At 35.9% G+C, this 24,764-nt stretch overlaps 1 protein-coding gene and 1 long non-coding RNA gene across 2 annotated transcripts in view; one reads left to right on the forward strand and one right to left on the reverse strand.

Moving 5' to 3' along the window:
* fermt1 (FERM domain containing kindlin 1) lies at positions 1–23,452 on the reverse strand. The gene is given in 17 exon segments (XM_055149395.1): positions 1–1,112; positions 1,115–1,202; positions 4,031–4,172; positions 5,558–5,682; positions 8,125–8,349; positions 9,115–9,221; positions 9,750–9,874; positions 10,861–10,910; positions 11,061–11,192; positions 14,485–14,592; positions 14,673–14,775; positions 15,478–15,661; positions 15,824–15,955; positions 16,554–16,689; positions 16,824–16,921; positions 20,591–20,736; positions 23,318–23,452. Coding segments are annotated over 16 exon segments (1,980 nt in total). The 5' UTR covers positions 20,733–20,736; positions 23,318–23,452; the 3' UTR covers positions 1–1,029.
* The window catches only part of LOC129407666 (uncharacterized), a 10,352-nt gene continuing 9,029 nt past the window's right edge, over positions 23,442–24,764 (forward strand). Inside the window, exons 1-2 of the long non-coding RNA XR_008631653.1 lie at positions 23,442–23,505; positions 23,968–24,026. This is a non-coding gene — a long non-coding RNA (uncharacterized LOC129407666). The remainder of the gene's footprint in view (positions 23,506–23,967; positions 24,027–24,764) is intronic.

Here is a 24,764-nt window from a genome sequence, read left to right on the forward strand (position 1 = left end):
TATAATTAAAAACAAGTTATAAAAACACTTTAATGTTTGCACCAAAAAAAGTCTTCACAAAATGTCAGCAATGCATGAAGTGAGAGACGTATTTACATTAGTCCTGTTAGAAAAAATGACATTAACACTGGTATAAAATTCAAATAAAAGCAACAATTGGAGTTCATGATTGCAGGAAATGAAATGCTTTTGGACTTTGACTTAGGGCAGATGTTGATCTGTTGGTAGAAGTTGGCAGTTCAATACCCACTAGCAATGTGTTCTGTTATAGCAAGACACTTCACCCACCTTGCTGTATAAATCTGCTACTGTGACTGCGTGATGGTTTAGCTGGTGAAAAGTGAATGAAGAATGCACCAAAATGTAAAGTGACATTGTCTATAAAAAATATTATGAGTAGGGATGGGACAAGACACAAGATTGGGTCCGTGAGAAAAAACAAAACAAAACATAAAACAAGATTTGATAACTTAAAATGAATAAATTTTGTGGTTCAGTACAATTCTGGCTTCACTATTTTTGCTTGACTTATAACTAATACTTCTCAAGCGATGTAACACACTCGCCACCAATTCACCCTTTTTTTTTTAATCCAATTCAAATGTAAACGCATAAAAATAAAAATCTCACAAGATAATTTTGTCATATATGTACACTGTGGCACTTCAGTCTTGCGAGTGTGGTCTTGTGCCTCAAAATTAGCATTAGCATTAGCACTGAGACACACAATTCTGTCTTTCTAAACACTGAAGTGTCCTCTGCTGCAGTATTCATTTCATTTGTGTACTTTTTAACAGGTTGTCAGTGACATCCACCCAGCTCCATGTTCACTGCTTTATCTTTAAATATTTATTCATTTTAGCTTGACTCAGCAAAAACCTCAAACCTGGACAGGAAGTAGTGACGCTAACAGTGATGTTTCTGGACGCTATTGGGCACAGAGGCTAATATAAAACTAATGCATTTCTATTATACATGCATTTTGAGCCACAGTGGCATCAGCTCAGACAGAAGTTAGGCTGTGTCTCCTCATTCTTGACCCCCAGTGAGTTTATGGAACAGTTCTTCGTCTAGAGTTTCATTCTGGTCTTTGGATCGTGTGGAGAGGAAATATATCCTCCGATGAACTCATGGACCACTTTGCAGTCGCAGCTCACACAGCAAAACGCTATCGACACATTCTGGTCAAATTCTATGGTCACCTGTAACAACACATGCATAAATAAGTTAGCATTAGATAGTTTATTTACTTTACAGCCATAATTGGCCATAATTGGCTAAAGTGTGAACCATAAACCGTATATATAAATACATGCATCCCAAATTTCGACCAAATCTGATCTTTTCAAGTCTTTTGAACCATATCACTTTTGTTTCTGATTCTGATACTGTCATATTTTAATTATGGGATTCAGACGTCGTAATTGTGTAGTTACTGGATATCCTAACAGCGGAAAACAGCTTGAGAAATGGACTTCGGAAGTTTGCAAACTCCATAACTGTAAAAGGGAATCAAATCTGTGTGACTGCAAATCTCTATTCAGTTTCCCTTCCCGAAGAATTGAAAAATTTTGTATGTGGAGCACCATCAAAGCAAAATCCTGATCCCTCGATCAACCTTGGTTACAAATTTAAAAAGTCAACGGCAAAGCAAAAGGCACCAGCTGTTCGCCTAGAAACACCTTCCACTATAAAGCGACCAAGACGTAATGTTGCTGTAAAGTCAGTTGAACAAGAAAGTGCGAGCTCAGCCTGTTTGTCTTCTGCACCTCTCACTTAACAAACGGGATTTTGCTTTGATGTCGCTCCACATACAAAATGTTCGCTTGCAAACTCGGGATGATTTCTTAGGCAGTCAGAGGCTTAGTTTTTCATCCTTCCTGTGTATCAATCCTGCCCATCGCCTTCACCTTTCACTATTTTTCAATTCCATTGGGAAGGGAAACAGTTTGAACAGAGGTATGCAGTCACACACATCTGATTCCCTTTTGCAGTTATGAAGTTCGCAAACTTCAGAAGCTCCTTTTCCGCTGTTAGGACATCCAACAACCACACAATTACGATGTCCAAATCCCATGAATTAAAATATGACAATATCACAATCAGAAACAAAAGCGATACAGTTCAAATGACGAGAAAAGATTGGCTCTGACAATAGACGCATCCCAATGTGAAATCAAACATGGCGGTTTGATGCTCACTTTTTCGGAGGATCCTTCCCAATATGCATTGCGTGATGACCGGAAGTCCGAAATTCGGGATGCATGTATAGACAGAGCTAACCTGCAAGTCGCCATGTTTCAAATAGGAAGTGAGCAAGGGGGCACTTCTGGCTCCATCGACTCTGGCTCACATTGACTTTACATTGAAAAATTGGGAGCCTCGTCATTTGGTCTTAAAATGTTTGTATTAACCTGCTCCACATGATCCTGGTGTTTTTATTTCGCAATTTTGTCTATAAATAAATTCCTATTCCTAATATGGACCTGGCTCCAAATTAACCCTATAACTGCCAGCCCTGATGAGCTTCATTTGACTGCTATGGATTATGTCACACTCCTTTAGTCCACGTCTTTATACAGTGTATGGTTTGTACACTGAAATTGTATTCTGTGTTTGCTTTTAACATAGTATTACAGACTATAATTTATTACAGGAAATGACTTGATTAAATGTAACTGAGTATAGTCGCAGTAAAGGACTCATTAGTACCTATATTTACATGTTTTGCAAATTTGTTCTCTGCATTTGCCCCAATCCATTAAATGCCATTAGGGCAACTCATCAGGAACAGTGGGTGAAGACAATGCAGTCTCTGTGGTCCCACCTCCAGATATTGAGCAAGGCTTGGTCAGGACTTTACTTGGTTCGATATTATAGTTTTAATAAAGTTAGTTTGTAATATCGATCTAGAATGACACCAGTTTAAATTTTTTATGCAGGGGAATAACTTTCAGATGAGTTTTAGCCAATGAGCGAAACCACATTATGCTAATCCAAACTATATAGATTTCTCTGAATTATATGTTGATATCTTTTTAGAAATTATCTATAATAAAGTTTTATTAAAGTTTTTGTTGGAAAATCTACACTCTGGTCTGTACCAAAAGTTGTGCAGACTCGAGGTATCAGCACAAGCCAAAAAAGGTTATGAATTATAGTGAATGTGAAAACTCAAACTTTAGTCATGACAACCAAATTGGATCTAAGATGACTCACAAGATTCTATAGCGCAGATATATTTAATGCAGGACAACAAGAAAAAAAAAAGAACAGACTTTTGTTGTGATACCGTGAGTTCTTGGGTCTCATCACAAATAAAATGTTTAAAAAACCCAGATTCAGAACCAAGGTTATGGAGCGAAGCATCCCTGTGAAAGGAGTTCACTTATGGAATAGTTTTGACAAAGATATAAAAGAATCAAGTACAATGACGGCATTTAAAAAACACATAAAATCGAATGCAATGTTTATGTTTGAAAAAGAAAACTAAGCTGTTAATGCATAATGGTGAAGATTTCTGTTTGCAATTGATTCATAATTGTGACTTAAGAGAAATGTACTGATTTGAAATGTTTTAAAGTGACTATCAGTGTTGATGTTTTGTCTTGAAAAGGGGCAGAGAACATAAGACGACTCTTCTTTCTGCTCCTTTTCATTTATTTCTTATATCTTCGATGTTGTGACACTGTTGATGTCTTTTTATACTTTATGAATGAAATAAATAACTAAATAATTATAATAATAAATGATCAGGTTCAGCATTTGGACATTTACTTTTTGGATATTTCGTGGCAGAGTACAAAAACTGTAAGAAAAACTGTCTCTTGCCCTCATCTGGGAGTATGACATCATCGCATTCTAGCATCTGAAAACCACCATTAGAGGATCTGTCTTTTGTGCATATTTTAGGTTGATAAGCAAGACAGACCGCCCATCCACATGCAAACTCCACACATGAACGGCTATAACAGTTTTTACTTTATTTAAGATTTTAAAATTTACTTCAGATGCCCCGGTCTCCTCTCACCTGTCTGATTTCCCAGTTAACGTTCCACTGCTTCATGTTGGCAAACCTCCATGTTGTGACAGGCAGCCCGGAGGACATGTCGATTCGAATCATCCGGTTGTACGAGATGCCCAAGATTTCATCCTTCCTGCATCCTTTAAATCTAAAACATGCACACACATAAAATATTATAGTCTGATAATGTAAACAGATGGTGAGCACATGCTATGGGGTGACTGCAAGGTAAGAATGAAGAACAAGGAAAAATGCATTGGTTGGTTTCAGCGTGGACATAATTATATGCCTTATTTGGCACCAGCCTCATGCTATTTTTGCTATTGCTTATTTAGGATTTATTGTTATCATTTATATTTTTACTTTGTGTTATTATATTTTATTGTGATGTGCGAGCTACTGTGTCCAAATAACTTCGCTTGTGGATCAATACAGTTTATCTCAGTCTACTTATAAGAGTGTAGAAAGTCCATTGATTATGGGGGCAGTGGAGCCAGTGTTTTTATATCAGTTACATGGTATTTTGTAGGGATGCACTGATATGATGTTCAAATATATCAAATATAGACACCACTACTGTAAAATTAGCTGGATCAGGTATTGTTCTATGATATCGGTTAAGCAAATGCCCTGATTGGGCCTTTAATTAGATGTAATAAGACTATAATAAGAATATTTACAGGCCAATTTTATCCTGGAATGTCTCATAGTGTTTCAACTTTTATTCATACAAATTTCTTCAGTAGTGACCTGAAGAATAAATAACAGTTACAAAACACAATTTGATCTCTTGTTTAATAAGTAAGCTGTGTTTGTAGGAATATTAGAAATAACAAAAGTTTTCCTTCTCTACAGTGGTATCAGGTTATATTGGATATCGTCATAAACTTAAAGTCAAAAGACTGATATTAGTATTGGAACTGAAAAAGCTGGTGCATCCCTAGTATTTTCAGATGACTAACACCCCTGAAAAATGTCTGATCTTTTAAATTCGTAACAAGTAATTTTGTATTATTATGAATAGTTTTTCTCTGTGTCACCTACTTTATGTGCACAAAAAAGCAATAAAAACAAAAAAAACCCAATATAACATATTCCATTGCTCATTATTAAAGGCGCATTGTGTAACTTCTTTTCTGGTGGAGGGTCTGTCAACTGCTTTTCTCCATAGAGATGTTATTTCTTTGTAGGGAATGTTTCACAGTATGGCATTAAGCCTTTCTATCTTCATGGAGACTAAACTAGACCAAGTTACAGGTCAGATCTGTGGAGAGGTGACCCAATCACAGTCAGAAAGCCTGTTTTTCTAGGTATTTTTGAGCTATAAAACCAGCTGTAATGCAATAAATGTAAGGCAGAACATTCCAAGCAGAGCAGTGACACATGCGCAGAAACAAGCAGGTGACGGGCCCACCACCAGAAAAGTTACACAATGCACTTTTGATATGTACTGTTCTCTTTTACAAATACAAAACAACACACAAACACTTCCCTATCTCATAAGGCCAGCATACAATGCCAAGCCAGTACTACCTGACGATGTAGTAGTTGATGCCAAACTCTGGGAGCGACTGCCAGGCCTGAATGAAGCGCATCTTGGCGTCCATTAGCGACAGACGCGCAATGTTTTGATGAGCCTCCAACAGTCGAGTCGTCAGCTGCAAAATACACAAAAATGCAAATGAGGTTGACAAGCTTACAAAAGGAAAAAAAATAGACAACTGGCAATTATGTTATTAGTTAAAGGCACACAATATAACTTTTCTGGTGAAGGGTTCGAGAAAAAGAGAGATACTTTGCTACCTCCTTGCCTCCATGACGATGTTATAGTTTTGCCTACTATGTTCCAAAGTATTGCAGTAAAAATATTGTATCTGTTAAGAACAATGGAACAATTCACACCTAGCAACAACATCTTCATGCAGCCAAACAGATGACAGACCCTCCACTAGAAAAGTTACACAGTGCACTTTAAATAGAAAATATAATATTATATTCTTGGCACAGTGTACCCTGATAATCTAAACTGTATTACTAAGCACAAAAGGAAACAAATGATCCAAGTTTACAGCTGAAAGTTATTGCCAATGCACCTTTTAGTGGTTAGTTTATGGGGCGGCGAATGTCTGTGTTGAGATAATAATATATTTTTTCCAACATATTTTTATTTCTTTATTCGAGCAGTACTTTCAGTCATCATAAATATAAGAAATAAACAGACTTACTGCTTGCAAAAAGGATACTCTTTCAATTAATGGTATTAAAGTGTGTATGACAGATTTGTATGATTCTCTAATTTTTACTTAATTTGGTGGGTTAATACTTGTTGTAAATATAAATTGTAGTTTTATACCATTGAAAAAGCCGTTTGTGAAGAAAAGTTGAAAATGAAAAGGAGAGTTTGAAAACATATTGATGACAATACATGGGGAGATTTCTACCCAAAACTTTAGCACAATTTGCACATGAGGAACTATTTTTTTTCTGATACTTTATGCATGATTTCAACAAAATAAAGCTTTTTTCTTATATTTGTATTTGCCAGATAATAATTTCTGTGTACATTAGAGGAGTTTTGTTAAGTAACAGCTATGGAATTCAATAGTGTGATGTCACAGAATTTTAAACCAAAAAAATGGCCAAATTGGGAAAATAAGTGTGAATGTTTTTGCAAAAATCTTAAATATAAGGATCTTAACCATTTTAGTAAAATCAGTATCCTGTCACTTTAAACTGGCACTTTAAAGGTAATGTTCTATGACTTTTAAACTGATATATAGTATAGTACAGGGGTCGGCAACCCGCGGCTCCGGAGCCACATGGGGCTCTTTAGCACTCTCCTAGTGGCTCCCTGGAGCTTTTTCAAAAATTAGTGAAAATGGAAAAGGAATGCTTTTTTTGGTTGTTGTTTTAATGTGGTTTCTTTAGGGGTAAAACCCTCATTCATCTCTGGTCATGGATCTGATCCATCAGCTGTGTGCAAATGAAACACATGAAACAAATAGATGAGCTGAAGCGGGGGTGGTGTCCAGTGCCTCCACCTGAGAAGCGCTTTCCCTGAAAAAGCAAAAAAACAAAAAAACATGTGTGCAGACGGACGCTCAGAACAACATATAACAAACCAAACGGGATTCACGCTTCTGTCCGGATGCTTTGCACCCCCTCGGAACCAGCCGAGCGCGGAGGACCAGAGCAGCCCACCCGGACCTGTGATCCACAGCGCATTCTCGCTTTTCCCGCACGGAACCAGCGCACAGATGACTGCACTGAAGCACTCGGACCCAGTCCTTTGCGTGCCCAGGTCTGGAGCCAGGACATGGAGGACGAAGCCCCCGGATAATCTGACCAACACTGGACCCACAGCCCCGTCTTAAGGGGCTGCGCGCTGACTGCTCCCGTGTGTTTAGTGCTGCTGCCCGAGCTCAGAGCTTCTGCTCCGGGCTGATGTTGCGTACAAAGTTCTACATGCTGCTGTTTTCTGAGTGCTCCTATGCACGATCAGAAGAAATGCGACTGCTGCTCTGAATGCTTCCATCATCGTCGTCAAAGCAACAGGTAAACGTCGGTCGCACTTTCAGCGCGTCAGCTCCTAAAACTCCGTTTATTTTAGTTTACACGCAAACGTGAAACCGGAGTTTTCCAAAATCTCCACTCTAGCCGGAGTTTTTAGAAAGATTCGTTTTCAGAGGCGAATTCTCCGTTTGCGTGTAAACGATGTGAACAAACGAAGGGAAATGTCTCTGTTTTTAAAAATACCCGTGTACGTGTAAACGGGGCCTAAATGACAAAGGAATCAACACTAACCACCTGATTTCAGTGGCTACAGACGGCGCACCGAGTATGAGAGGGTCGCAAAAGGGGTTTGTGTATCATGAATTCTCATTTTGTATTTGTAGCCGACTTAGTCATTTTAATAGTCGGTTTATAAATTTACTGACAGCCTATGTTGCCTTCATATTAGGCTTATATAAGGCTTTTAATTTTTTGCGGCTCCAGGCAGGCATGGTTTTTGTTTTTTTGGGCCAATATGGCTCTTTGAACATTTTGGGTTGCCGACCCCTGGTATAGTACATTGTACACTATATGCTTGTGTAACACACCTGTTTAGTTTTGTGCTTCTTGGCATAACGTGGAGAAACAAAACATTCTGCATTCATGTCCATGGCCTCAACATCAGGAGCTTCTTGACCAGGAGGTGGCGCTAGACTCTTCATTTGTAAAAAGGACTGAATATTCTTCACTTCTGACTTGTACGAGCTGTAGGCCATCGTCTTTCCTTTGGACGCGAGAATGCACGCAGCTTTCCACTTTGCATACTGGTTTTCCTGGATAAAAAAAGAGAAGATAGTCATTGCTTTGGTGACTTTTTCATTCAAACAAATAGAAATAAGGCTTTACATTAACATGACTGAATCTAGATTGGCTTATATTTTGTCTACTTTTTAAGTTAATTTAGCCACTTGGATTGACCAATTGGATTTTCAACACATTTTATCCATATGATTCAAATTTGTTGCTGTTTTGCCTCTATATAAGGTCATTAGATTTAATAGCCTATACCACCACTCATAAACATATATATATATATATATATATACATATATATATATATATAATTGTAAAGAATAGCATTATTTTATAGATTAGTTTAGATGAGTTTATTTGTTTATTTATCTATCAAGGAGAATGCATATAAAAACATTGACCATCACAGTATGTTTGTAATATGTCTGTGCCTTGTTACAGCAAGATTACTAACAATCTTGCCACCTTCAGTCTCTAGACATAAAAGAGAGAAAAAAATCATTTAAAATCATAAATCAATTTGAATTTTTGAATTTTTCATTTGAATGTTTTATTAAAGTCTAATAATATTCCAAAGCTGGAGAATTTCTGAAAATTAAAAATTAAAGTGGCTAAAATCCTTAACAGCAGCTTTATGGCCCCCCTTAAAAACGAAATACTGCAGCTACTCTGAAGGGGCTTTCTTAGATGTACATTTTACAGTATTTATAGCTGAAGTTTCTAATCTCAAACTCTAAGTAGAAACCTAACTTTTTTGTTTACTTGGCATAAAAGGCAGAACTTACATTGTCACACCTGATGTATACCTCGTTCATCCCATCAGCCACTGGGAGCAGCAGCTTTATACCAAACTTCTTATCTGTCACATTTACATCAGGAACCACCTCACAGCCTGAAACAGAAAAGGGCCCATATTATGCTATTTTCTCATCTGTTATAATGCTGTTTCCTCATCACAACCAGACCTGGAGTTGTGTTTTGTTTCATTCACACATGTTTAACACACAAACCCTGCAGATTTAGGCTGAGTTCTTCTCTCAAAATGAAAACACTCTGTTACACCTTGTGATGTCATGTGGAGATACAGAAAGTGCTCCATTGTGTTTTTGAAAGCCATGCACCTTCACTACAATCATTTGAATAATTTTACACCTAAACTACCAATCTCAGCTAAAGATAAAAGGTTAACTTGAAAACTACAGCTTCATGACATCACAAGGTGGAACAGAGCATTTTGAGCTTTGGAGATGTAGACAGATTAATGATGCAGTCTTACTCAAACATGTGTGAATGAAACAAAACACAACCCCAGATATGTTTGAATGTTTTTTTTGTGTAATATAGGACTTTTAAGGACTTTCAGCCTTTTAGTTAGTTAGTTTTACCAATATAATGTAATGATGAGACAAAAAAAAAGTACCTCGTAAATGCAGTTGGTCTATGGGTTCTCCCTGTGCTGCTTCCTTGTTCTTGTAATAGGAGATAGTGGTGTCTTTGAACACAAACCAGTAATCTTTGTATGGCTTAAGGGTCAGTCTTTTTGGTCTAAACATAAACACAAATATATCTTTAAAACATATATATTTTAAAAACACAAACCAAACACCACAGAAGCCACCACAATATCCACTTAAGTTAAAGGTGCACTATATAATTTTTCCACTGGAACGTGGATGTTTTTTGAGGGTTTTATTGGGTATAAAAACACCTGTAATTTAATAAAAGCAAGATAGATAATAGTTTAATGCCATACTTTAACATCAGCTGGAAAAGCCATAACAAAACAGATGGCAGACCTGTAAAGTTGCATAATGCACCTTAAGATTTTTGGAATATTAATCTTCACTCACAATCGCTTTTCAACATATTTGGAACTGGTTTAGCTGAAAGGCACATAAATTGGTATAATAAGATGATGTACAAGCCAATGTTGGCCCAAAACATATGATATTATTATTATGTTTTACATAGCTGTTCTGTAATTACAAAACACATTTGGATATTTTCACCATACACAGTTTGTGTTTAAAGGAAATAAACTATATTTTCAGTCTTTGCCCAAGTATTGGTTGATATCAGGTGTCAGCAGATACTCAAAGTGTAAGTATCAACATTGGTATCAGAACAGAAAAAGCTAAATCCATACATACCAATAGCTAATACATAAAAATATATATAAAGTTAATTGATTAATATCCTGAATTCAATCATAGAACTTTGCAGCACAGTTGTAGATAAGTGCTGGCTTTCAGATGACATCACAGCATTCTATAGGACAATATTAATGAATACAGCAGCTCAAATACAGTGAGTTCTTAGGCTTAGTTAATAATTTAAAATACCAGGTTCAATATTTGTGAATTTACCTTTTACAGATTTCATGATAAAGTACAATGTAATCAACAGGAAAATCTGTCTCTTATGAGGCATTATTATATGAGGGTATGACATCATCATTATATTCTAGTATCTGAAAACCACCAATACTAAAATAATTATTAACTCTATAGTAGGAATAAAAGTGTTATTACTTAAACAGCCGGAGGGTATCTGCCAGCTCTGGTATGTCCGTGATGTCTTCCTGAAAGTGGGACAAACAACTGTGTGAGTAATTCTTTAGCTTTCAAACATATTATTATTTAAGCTCTGCTCACTAACCCTAACCTTTGCTCAGAAACAGCTGTCTCACTGTAACAAACCTGGATTCAAAGCAATTTTAAAATGTGTTTACCAGGATCCTGTCTGCGTGTCCTCCCTCCAGAGTCACCTCCAGGTTGGACAAAGCAGCTTCAACTTCGTCAATTTCAGGTTCATCTGAATTGTCTTGTGGTTCACTTGTCATGGTCAGCTTACAAATGTGATACTGTGAAAAATTAAAAGGTAGACTGTGTTACTGTTGTTGTTTTTAAAGATGGATTATGTAACTTTACTAGAGGATGGTCTGTCTGCTTGTGTCTGTGGAGATGTTATTGGTTTGGGCTTAAAACTATCAATCCTGACTTGTCATGGTCATCTTACAAATGTGATACTGGGAAAATAAAAAGGCATATTGTGTTATTGTTAATGTCTTTAAAGGCACATTATGTAACTTTTCTAGTGGATGATCCGTTATCTGCTTGTATCCATGGAGACGTTATTGGTTTGGGCTTTGTGGCATGAATATCTTGGCCTGTCATGGCCATCTTACAAATGTGATACTAGGAAAATAAAAAGTTTGACTGTGTTATTGTGGATGTTTTTAAAGGCGCATTATGTAATTTTTCTGATCTCCTACTTGTCTCCATGGAGCTAATTCACAATTTTCCACAATTTCATATTAAACTTATCTATCTCATTAGTTTTTCTTTTTCAATTCCATATGACTGAAAGGTTTTCATTCTACACTCTTCTCTCTTCTCTTATGATGATTATTTATGTTTTGATTTGTTTGTATTGTTATTTTAATGACTTTCTTATTCCGTAAAGCACTTTGAATTACTTTCTGTATGAATAAATACACTGTACAAATATACAAATAAACTTGTCTTTCCTTAAAATGTGTTTTTATAGCTCTAAAATAATTTGAAAAACATGCTGTTACTGTGAGTGGGGCTGCTTCTCCACAGATCTGACCTGAACATTTGTCACATGCACTGGTAAAAATGCAGGTCGTTAAAGGTGAAAAAAGTGCTACTTCCTGCTTTCAGCTCCTGTCAAAGCCAAACTGTATGGCATCTAACTGACCTGCAGGTGGCGCCCTTGAATTAAGCCTGTGGGGGTCGGGCAGGATATAAAGGTGCTTTATCTAATGACGTAATTAAGTGTCCCAATATCAAAAGTAAAAGGAAAACATGAAACCACTTAAAAGCACTTCAGTCTTTACACAGACTGTGATTGCACTAAAGGTATTTTGAAGGTTAGAAATTAATAGTAAGACTTAGATATTTAAAGCTTTTAAGTATAATGCATTTTGCGACTGTTGGTGAGGCATGTTTTGAAATGATAAGGTTAAGTATTAAGTATGAGTCATAGAGAGTGTGCAGTAAGATCTTTGTGTAGGTGAGTACATTACAAAATCTCCCTGTGAATCAGATAAAATAGTTGCAAAATACATTTCAACTACAGTACATTAAAGGACACATAATACTCTTTTTCTATGTTAAAATGTTATTTCCTCATCACAAACAGAACTGGAGTAGTGTTTTATTTCATTCACATGTTTAACACACAAACCCACAATATTTAGGCTGAGTTCTTTTCTCAAAATGAAAACACTCAGATCCACCTTGTGATGTCATATGGTAATACAGGAAGCACTCCACTGTGTTTTTAAACTGCACACACCTTCAATAAAATCATGTGGATGATGTCAGCCCTGGAATTGCCAATCTCTACTGAATTAATGGCAAAAGGAGTTGTTAACTTGAAAACTACCACTACATGACATCACAAGGTGGAGCAGAGCATTCTGAGCTCTGGAGATGTAGACAGACTAATCAGAAAGAAAAAATAAGACCCCGGGTATAGAAATTTAACATGAATTAAAGTTCACAAGAGTGAATTCTGTGTAATAAAAGACAAAATTAAGACAAATGAAATACTCGTATGTTTTGATGTTTTAAATTTAAAAGTGCACTGTGTAACTTTTTGGTTACACTGTTTTGTCTCCATGGAGACAGCTCATCTGTTTTTCAGGGCATTTTTGAGCAATAAAACTAATACTGAAGTACATAAATGCAAGATTGCTCTAAAGGTACTTTGAAGGTTAGAAATTAATAGTAAGATGTACAGTATATATTTAAAGCTTTGCAGTATCGTGTATTTTGCTACTGTTGGTGATGCATGTTTTAAAATGATAAGGTTAAGGATTAAGTATGAGTCATAGAGATTGTAAAGTTCTTTGTTTAGGTGAGTACACAAAATCTCCCTGTGAATCAGTCGTATTCTGAATCACATTGAAATAGTTGCAAAATACATTTCAGCTACGTACAGGTTTAATGTCCTACTGTGGAATATTCTACACAAAGCAATAACATCTCCATGAAGATAAGCAAGTGATGAACCCCCTACCAGAAAAGTTACATAATGCAACTTTAAAATATTTGCGCACTAGTTTTTTTAGTTACTTTCTTACTCAAAAATAGAAATAAACCAGTGTACAAAATCTACTCTTTTTGACAGCTTTCTAAATTGATATAATGGCATATCTTTTTTGCATATATAATAACAAAAAATCTGGCTATTACCTTGAAAGCAACACGTATCTACCATCTCTAGTACTGCCAATGACTTAATTTGTATTTATATGGATTCTGCTTTCTGTGCTCCTTTCCTCAGCTCCCAACCCCCTTTTCAAGCTCTGGCAAGTCCATGCACACAGTGAAATACCTTCTGCACTTCTTTTCCAGTTAGATAACAATAGGAATTTCAAAACTTCTACATATGCACTTAGTATTATATAAACTTTGTTACTATGCTCTTGGGCGCCTAATAAGTTAAGTCTGGATCTCGGTTTGTTATTATTTACTGTAAATTATGCCATAACTAAATAATAATGTATTTATGTAGAGACTATCACTGTATAAAATCATACTTCCTCACAGCAAGAAAGTTCAAGTTCTATTCTCAAAACTAAAACAATGCAAAGTAGGCAAGTGTGGGAACAGTGGCTCTAGTAATGTATACTATAGTTATGTCCTTAGGCAAGACACTTCACCCACCTTACCTACACATTTGGTAATTGAGTATACGATTGGTGGCCAGAGTATGGAATGAATGAATAATTAAGTTAAGCAAACTATTATTATTGCAGAGAGGTACTTCTAATACAATTCTTATATCTGCCTCCAATTATTAAAAAAAATTAACTCTAGTCTCATTCCAGGATGGATCAAGTGTATAAAACAATAACATAATATTGCTGTTTAATACCTTAAAAGTCCCATATTACACAAAACATATTATTGTGATCTGTCAGCCATGTTATAACGTTGTTAGCTCCTCAAAAACATACCTGGAGTTTTGTTTCACTCACACATGTTTGAGTAATACTTTATTATTATTACAAAACACAATTCCAGGTATGTTTGTGATGAGGAAACAACATTATAATATTAGAATAGATCATGAAATAACATAATATGTACACTTTGATGTTTGAGTATTTGCATTCTAACCTGTAAAGAAGCAAACATCAGCATTTCTTCTTCAGTGCAGTCTATCTCTTCAAGCAGAATGGACCAGCGAGCCTGTTCATAGAGCTGGGTAATCCTCACCGCATCATACTGAAAAACATGAAAAATTTCTCATTAAAATGGGATTATAATTACACTTTTTGTGATGGAATTAAATATTTGGCACTTACTTTGGGATTAAGATCAAAGAAGACATTGTACTTGAAACGAAGTAGCATCTTGTCATCTTCAAAAACATCCTGCTCCATCAGAGAACGAGAGGAGTCCAGCCAACTAGAAATTATAAAAAACTTTTTAATATCACAGTTTTATTTTGTTGTACAGTGACCTTTGCAGGCACCTTCAAAGCTATAATCTGTAACTTTAACTTTATATTTCTTCTCAGCCTAATATGGAACACTGTTCCACCTTGTGATGCCAGGTGGTAATACAGGACGTGCTCCACTGTGTTTTTATACTCCGTATATCTTCACTAGAATCAGCCCTGGAATTGCTCTACTGAACTCAACTAAAGGTAAATGGCGGCTGTTCTATTGAAAACTGCTACTACATGACATCACAAGGTGGAATAGAGCATTTTGAGCTTTGGAAATGTAGACAGACTAATAATGAAGGATTACTCAAACATATGTGAATGAACCAAAACACAGGGTTTGTTTTTGAGGAGATAATTGCATTATAACGTGTGTTAAAGCTCATAAGAGTCGATGTTGTGTAATATAGGACCTTTAAAAGCATACATTCTATTGTGAGACCTTTAAAAGCATACATTCTATTGTGAGGGGGGTTTAATATGGAGATTAAACTGGTAAACTGGTCTAGTGGCATCAATGCCAAACTATGAAACATTCCACGCAAAGCAATAATATCTCCATGGAGACAATCAAGTGGAAAAGTTATTGCACATTTTAGTATGATGACCTTCACAGCTAATTATTATGTTTCACAATATGCCTGTATTGTGAAATATATTACCCTGCGTTGTTGTGGGCCTTGTCCACCAGAGAGAGGGGCTGGTATATCTTGGCGAGCTCAGCGGGGGGCAGGTTAGGTTGACTTTCAGCGAGAGGGTTTTCTCCGAACCACAGACTGGTGGCGGAGAGGGGCATCCCATTCTCTGGGTCATATGTGGCTGTCATGGTTTTACTGTACATGGGACCTGGTATGAAATATAATGAAGTTAAAAATCATTAATGTATCAAAAATGTGATAACCCAAAATTAAAACACAAGAAGAAACAGCATGCATTGGTTAAACCAGTATTAAATATTTCTTTTAGATTTTGAAGATTTCCATTCTAAAGTGCATTTCAGAATGGTACCTGAGCCTCCTGCCCCTTTCGTGAGCACATCTATGTCCCAGAGCTCCTCCAGTGCTGAGTTTTTGTCTTTCTTCTTCTTTTTCTTGTCTTCAGGAGGCCTCAGGAGGGACAGCTCCTCTGATCTTCTTATGTCTGAAATGGGTCAAAAAAGAAAAAAAGTTGGTCTTCTGTTTAATTACTCAGCAGCTAAATAAGCCTCTGTGATATTGAACAAAAATTTACAATAGTTTTATTTAAAAGGTGCACTATGTAACTTTTATGATGGGGAGTTGACACTGAACTTTTATTTCCCCACAGAGACAAGCAGGTGAAGCCACCAAACCTGTCAAGTAGCAACCCCACTCATAGTAAGAATACATGTTTTTCACCCTCAAAAAACATACAAATATAGAAACATATTCATACTGTGGAACATAGTAGGAGACAATAACATCTCCATACAAAACCAGGTGGCTACAGAGTTTAACTTGAAACTGCATTACAATGTTATATAAAGTTATTTGGTTGACCCAGCATAAGCAAAAACAAAAACTACAGGTATTAACACACACCTTAGAATTCAGGAAATAGTCTGAAATCATATTTGCATTCTTGGTCGGTTTTATGGATCTTTAAAAACATAAATACTGATAAAGTCACTGCTGAAGCAATGAAACGGTAAGGTATTGTTTAAAAAGTGGTAGACTGTTATCCAGGACTAAATAAACTAAAATAAAAAGGCAGGACTCACTTAGGATTTGACAGATCTCGGACACAGCTTTGAAGACCACATTGGAGAAACTGACAGTCATTCTGACGGTTTTCATGTTTGGGAGCTGCAGTAACAGAGGCTTGTGTTGAGGAGTGTAGTGCAGGTGTGCATCGGCCTATGGGACAAAACATAGGGAAAAATGACAATCTTTGAATAAGTCTGTGTTTGAAAAAGCAATATAAAGGGCCCGTATTATGCAATTTTATCTATATAATGTTGAGATTTCCAAATTGCCGTGAACCCCGATACCTGAATGCCATATTTATCCAGGGTCCAGTGAGTTTTCAGGAGCCAGCATTTCCTTTGTTCCCACCACAGGGCGTGATCGGACCAGTCCTGGGGTGCCTCTGAAAACAGATTTTATTAGTCAAGCCATTGCCTTTTTTATTATAGTTCAAAGACAATTAAAACACAAAATTACTGGGCTTTTCATGGCCTTAAGGCAGGGATCACATGCATCACAACCAACAATCACTTCCTCTGCCCTGATATGGCGAAGTCGTATTAAACTGGTTTTATGTGAGAGCCTGACATCATTTAGTGACGCCGATCTGAAATCCGTCTGCTGGTGACAAGCTATTAGTCATTTATTATGGCTCAAGCAATGTAAACAAGTGTGCCAATGTTGGTACATGCATTAATTCATTTCATTCATAGAAATCAAATCTTAAACCGGAATCTCAAACCTAAATCAAAACAAACAAAGAAAACAATAGCGATAGCCAGGTCAGGCCCAAAGGTGTGAAAGCCCTCATGATGGCCCTGAATGATTATGCTAATATGACCCCACACAGTGCAGCTCAGTAGGCACAGCTAACGAACAGAAACTGTAAACAAGTAGGGTGTTAGTTTCAGAGTAGTTTCAGTGTAGTTAGCTCCTCCCTTCAGACAGATATAAGACAGTGTCCATCAGCGTCTGACCAGAACTGAAGAAGCAGCTTGGATGGGGTGCAAAATATATTGGACCAAATAAACTTATGTCTAGTTGACAAATTGAATTTACTGTACACACACACAAAAAAAGAAAAAAACATATTTTACTCTATATTACATTACATTATTTTACATTTAAGGATCATTCATACTTGCAACATCAACACATCAAATCTACACTAAAGTGGAATTAAACCAGTACTAATCCATGACTAGACCAGGACTGAACCAGGACTAAACCTTGACTAGGTCAGGACTAAACCAGAACTAAACCAGGACTAGACCAGGACTATACAAGGACTAAACCATGACTAGACCAGGACTGAAACAGGACTAAACCATGACTAGACCAGGACTATACTAGGACTAAACTATGACAAAACCAGGACTAAACCATGACTAAACTATGACAAGACCAGGACTAAACCATGACTAAACTATGACAAGACCAGGACTAAACCATGACTAAACCATGACTAGACCAGGACTATACTAGGACTAAACTATGACAAGACCAGGACTAAACCAGGACTAAAACCATGACAAGACCATGACTAAATCATGACTAGACCAGGACTAAACCAGGACTAAACCATGACTATACCAGGACTAAACCATGACAAGACCAAGACTAAAGCAGAACTAGAACCGGATCAAACAAAAACTACATCAGGACTCAAATTGGTCCATAATTTAGCCTAAATCAGTCAAGATATATAAACTTTTTTTTAATACTGTATGTGAAGTTATGAATCTAAGAAGGCACTGGTAATTGAAACATTTTCTTGGAGTAAAATGTCTGTAATATATAAACAAAAATGCATTATAGCAAGTTTTATAAGCAAAAACTAGTACTGGCCTACTAACTGACAGTAACCACAGCATTCATTCATCACATTTCAATATTATGATGATGGATTTCACCACAGTTGTTTGAAACACTGGCAATATCCATTGAGTTGAAAAAGGCACTTCAAACAGATCTGATCTTAACTGAACTTTGGACCTTAGGGCGAGTGGAGCTGAAGCATTATAGTAAAACAAAGAGACCACGTGGAGCAAAGTAAAGGCAAATAAAGGTGTGGCTCATGGGGAGACTTTTTAAGTAGTTAATATGTTTATAGGCCAGTGAGTGAGTGGTTTTATATCAGCTAAGCAATGTAAGCCTGTCTGCCAAAGTTGATATGCATTTATCCATTTCATTCATTCAGGTAAATAGTAAAATCATTAGGAATACACCGATGTAATACTGATTATTGAATATTAGCTATCGCTGTCAATACTTAACAATTTGCTGGATTGGATATCGACTTCTAAATATGGGTTCAGTCGATATCGGAGTTGGACATACATATTGAAGTAATAAGACTATTTACAGTTCGCTGTTGGCCCAGAAGATCTTGTAATGTTTATTTTATTTTTTATTTTATTTTAAACATGCAAACTATAAATCTGAAATCTTTAATCCCACCCCTTTTCATAATTATAACTTCAAACTTTCGGTTTTGTGTTATAGGTTAGTGTACATGACTTACTAACAGAAGAGAAAAAAAAAAGAGCATTAGAATTAGCATTTTTCTCTATTTTCATATTTCATCAATGCCATTTCTTTGTATTTCTTCTTTAATGTTATTATGCTTGAACATTGTTTCAAATAGCTCAAAGTTTTATTTACAAAAGTCTGTTCTGTGGTTACGTAAGAGACAGATAACAGAGCTGTACATACCACATTTGGAGCTGTTCTGTCTCATTTTATTTTTTGTTTTAAGGAAATAAATGCTGTTTTCAGTCTCAGCTCTGGTATTTGTTTATATTGGGTATCAGCAGATGCTTAAAACTGTAGTATCGGAATTGATATCAGAATTGAAAAAGCTGCATCGGCGTATTCCTGTAAAATTAACGTTTCCTTTTTGTGATAGAGTATATTCTTCATTATATTTACGTTCAGGGTGCGTTCACACTTGCACAATCACCACATCAAAACTGAGACTTAACAAGGACTAATCCAGGATGAAACCAGAACTAAACCAGGACTAGAATATTTTCTACAGAAAATATGCTGTACAAGTTAATACCACCACCATGTTAATGTCTCTAAACCAAACCAGGAATACATGAGGTCTATCAAATAACTACTAAAACTAGAGCAACTGTACTAAACCAGGTCTAGACAGGACTAAAGAACTAAACCAGCACTAAATGAAAACGAAAGTGTTACTTATCAGTCCAGGTTTTTTGTGGATCTTGGTTTTACCCTGGAACCAGACTTTGTTTTGATGTGGTGCTGTACTAGTCCTGGTCTAGTCCTGCTCTAGTTCAGCTTGCAGATGAGTTCACACTTGCTCACACAACACATAAAAACAAGGACTGAACCAGGAACTAAACTAAGACTAAAACAAAACTAGAACAGGACCAAGCCATCAGGACTAAACTGGACCATTGGTGAAAGAAGTACTTGATTTGGTTACATAAGACACCAGAGCAAAAATGAAAAAAATCCACTCAAGTAAAAGATGTACTTAAGGAGTAAAAAGTGAAAGTATTTCACACGTTTTTGGAGGTCTTATAAAACTTCAAATGTACTGATTTTGATAAAGATTTGTTGTGAATTTTGTTCAGTAGAAACCATTTAAAACATTTCCTAGCTGTTTTTATTTATATAGCTTTGTTTGCTCAAACAAACCCTTAGACTTTTCACCAGGTCTCAAACAGTAATAAAAATACTTTTACTTTTCAGTCCTGTTCGAAAAAGTAAGTAAGATACCTGCTCTCAAATGTAGTGAAAGTAAAATGTATCACCTTTAAAATCTACTTAAGTAAAATACAGACACTCAAAATGTATTCCTAGGTACAGCACTTAACTATTTTTACTTTGTTACATTCCACCACTGAACTGGACTTAAACCACTCCCAAATAAAGAGTGTGAATTCACCCTTAATTGTAGGTTTCATTTCATTCAGTCTCAACTATGATTTACAAAACCTAATCCAAGAGTAAACCAGGACTGTAACTAGTTTCAATACCACAGATCAGTATCTTAAATCTGCACTAAAATACAAGTAAAAACAATAGTATTACTTACTTATCTTTTCAACCATTTTGAGCATTAGACCACCGATGTGTAGATCTCCTTTGACTCGAAGCTTAAATTTCATGGACTCCATCTCTCCTTCTCTTAGGTCCACCTGAATGGACAGCTCCCATGATGTATCTCCAGAGAGCATGATCCTGTTCAAAAGTACATAAAATATACGTACAGTAAAAATGTGAAGAACAAAAACTATGAAGCACTTTCTTCTGAGGGACAAGTTAAATCAGTCCATGAGTCAGTGAATAATATCCTAGGGGAAATATCACTTTTGCAACCACCACAAAAATGCCTTCTCTTTATATTGGTTACAGTTTATTTGTAATCTGTCACAACTAATGAATCATGATATAGGTCATTATAAGACAGGACTAAAACTGAAACACAGAATAGATAAGTGTAACGCAACAGATGAAGTTATGAAATCAATTAGGGAGTTCATTGACTTGATAAAAATTGTATATTGTGATATTCCCTCTAGGCCTACCTTTTCATGTGGATACTAAAGTTATCCAAAGTATTCAAAATCAAATACTAATCAATATTTCAACTATTAAAAATAGACATTCAGTTGAGAAGGTATTGATATTAAAAAAGTCCCATTCATAGGAAAGAAATGAATCTTTCCTGAATGTGGAATAAGACCAGATGGACTAGTATACACTCATGGATATAACTCAACGTAATATAAAACACAGTACTATTATTTAATATTGAAAATCACATTATATTGTCTAAATAAAGAATGCTTTTTTATTACCGTTGAGTATTGAGTCTATTCCTTAGTATACAAATTACGTTTGAAAGGTGCAGGTGACAAGTTACAGGTCAGATCTGTGGAAAGGCAGCCCTGTTCACAGTAAGAATCCATGTTTTTCAAAGTATCATTTGGTGGATAAAACACTTGAACTCAACTGAATAAATCTAAGTTTACTGTGAGATATTCTAGGGAAAGAAATAGCACTTCGGTGAAAACAAGCAAGTGGCATACTCTGTACCAGAAAAGTTACACTGTGCCTGTTAACATAACTGGCACACACTTTCACATGTCAGTTGCAAAATCTAGCAAAGATTCTTCACATTGCAATGACAACACTATAATTAGACATTGAAAAACATTTTAAGTTATAATAAAGGTCCGATCTTATATAAAATTGACTCTTGAGAGCTGTAAATATTGTTATGTCCTCAAAACATACCTGTGTCCTGGTCTTGTGTTTTGTTTCATTCACATATGTTTGAGTAATCCTTTATTATTAGTCTGTCTACATTTCCAAAACTCAAAAGGCTCTGTTCCACCTTGTGATGCCATGAAGTGGTAGTTTTCAAACTGACAGATTTTACCTTTTGTTTAATAGAGATTGGCAATTCCATCATCATCCTAATGATTCTAGTGAAGGTGTATGGAGTTTAAAAACACTGTGGAGCGCTTCCTGTATTACCACATCACATCACAAGGTGGAACAAAATGTTTTCTGTTTGAGAGTAGAAAACAGCCTAAACATACAGGTTTGTGTGTTTAAAATGTGAATGAAACAAAACACAACTCTAGGTATGTTTGTGAGGAGTTAACATTGTAATATATATCAGAAAAGAGTGTAATTTGGGACCTTTAAATAGTATGCAATTGGCTATAGATCAGATTGATTAGATGGGGCGAACAGGAGTGGGGAGTAGGTGTAATAAAGTTGAGGAGAGAAGGGAGGTTTCAGGTGAGGAATGTGTGGCGAGCTCAGACACGATTTTGGAGCAAAGAAGACCACGCAAAGATCCTTCAAATCCCCTCGTCACAAATGCTGAACTGACTGTGAAAAAGTTTGCGCAGAGACAAACTTTAAAACTTATTACATTATTCATGATGATGGTAGGCCATAGAGAATGTATAATATAGCCAGGCGGTATACTTAAAAAGCTGGAACAGTAGTTCAACTTAATACAGCTGCAGGCTACAGAAAGTATGAGTGTGCATAAGAAAAAACAAAAATTGAACCTGAAATGCAATATTTATGTAAGATTAATGACACAATGGGCAACTACTTTTACAAAAACAACATAATTATAATAAACTAGACCATAGGGTGTAAAATTAGTCTTATAGTATGTAAAACAACATGCCTTATTTGTATTCTAGATAATTACATTTGTTTTAATATGGGGTGACCAGATTTGGGATGGGATTGAGATTAGTATAAATAAAATTGTGAAAATAGCATGTAACATTGTCCATTATCGACGATTTGTGTGTCAGTATATAATCTGAGAATCTTTTGTCATTGCATTTATTTTCTTTATGGTCATTTTCAAGCATGGTCTGTATTTTAGCTAAAGAAATGACAATATATTCTTAAATTGGTCAAAACAAGGACTATTTTTTTTTGTATAAAACTGGGACAAATCACTGTTTTGGATAAATCCGCTGGGACAAACGACTAAAACTGCAATGCATTAATAATTTACTAGTATCTTATGACATTTATTGGCCCTGTTGGTGAAGTAAATTTGATCAGCTATCAGTCATCAAGAAAGAAGTAGGGCATATCAACTATAAGTGCTAAAGTTAATGAAAAAGTAAACATTAATTTGATAGATTGATTACAAATACAGCCAATACAATGAATGGCATGTCTCATTAACACCAGAGCAATGGCATGGTAATAGACTGACTGCATAATATTGGAGATCTTAAGTTTTCTGTAAAATAAAATGCTAAAATAGTCTTACCTTGCTAATAATGGCAACTATCAAGTATCCAAATTCTTGAAATATCTGTGGAAGAAGTAGGTCAGGAGCGGAACAGCGGCAAAAACACACCCAGCTCGCAGGTAGTCTCCCCTGGGCACGGTTCAGGTGGGAGTCGGTCGGCCGGAAGTGGGAGGAGCATAACAGGAAGCGCGGATTTACGATATTAGGTTAGCTTTGTGATTAGCTTACCTTATTTATGTCACACGCGTATTTCTTGGTAAAATAACAATAACAAACCTGTACAAACGTATCCACCTAATGTTAAATCATATATTTGTTCAATTTTCTTTGCATTTTTAAGGTAGCAATTGAAATAATACCGAAATAAAATAGTGAAGTGTACTAAATTGGCATATGCTAACATGCAAGCTTGTTTAAAGAGCAACTATGGTTTTATCACGTATGTATTTTTAATGTGCAGAAATCAGAACTTTACTGAATTAAATGTTGTTAAATGTTAGAAAATTATTCAAATATAGGCTAATAATTTATATTTCCACTTTTACAGAAACAGTCAAATTTCTAATGTGAATGTGTCAATCTGATAACAAAAAATGGCCAAGCAGTTTGTATTTATTATAAAGCAGGCGGATATGTAATTGAGGTAAAGTATTTGTTTTGTATTACAGAGACCGATGTTTGCCAAGATGACCAGTGTTGAAAGCCTGACCCCAGCTGGACTTTACTGGTATGAACACAAACTACATATAACTACATTATATTTATCATATATAGACACTATAGGTGAATTAAACTAATGGACGATTTAACAATAGAGAATTGAAGTCCTGTTTTGTTGTTTTAAGCTAGGGTAACCAGAATTTCAATGACAATGTATGCCTCTCTTTACTGTTGGCAGATATTAGATTGGTCAAAAATAGGGACACCTGGTACAAATCTTGTATAAAACTGGGATAAATTAATGGTTGCTGGGATAGGGGATGCAGGGATCAAAACTGGGACTGTCCAGAGTAAATAGGGACGTCTGGTGACCTTAGGTTTCGATCAAATTGGTCAAAATAGGGATACATGGGACATTTCTTGTATAAAACTGGGACAAATCAATGGTTTTGGATAAATCTGCAATGACAGGGAACACAGGGCTCAAAATTGGGACTGTCCCAGGTAAATAGGAACATCTGGTCACCCTACTTTAGGCTACTTTAAAAAATATAACAATACAAAATCCTATTCATTGCAACTAATTTTCACTGGATGTAAGCAGATGTTGTAACCTGTACTTACCACACAGGGGCAGTATTGGTCTTTGCTGTGAGCAGAAAAGTCCCAGCAGCACATGGTTGCAACCTGTTTTTGCACAGCTCCAACCCCCAGTCTCTGGATAGAGTTATGGATATTATTATGTTGTGTTAGTTCATTTCATAAAAACACTAAGTTGTCCCCTGGAACAAGCTTTAAAAATCTC

Source organism: Boleophthalmus pectinirostris, unplaced genomic scaffold (genome assembly GCF_026225935.1).
Source record: "Boleophthalmus pectinirostris isolate CB_2022bp ecotype Guang Dong unplaced genomic scaffold, ASM2622593v1 HiC_scaffold_13, whole genome shotgun sequence".
In the NCBI taxonomy this organism is placed as follows: domain Eukaryota; kingdom Metazoa; phylum Chordata; class Actinopteri; order Gobiiformes; family Gobiidae; genus Boleophthalmus; species Boleophthalmus pectinirostris.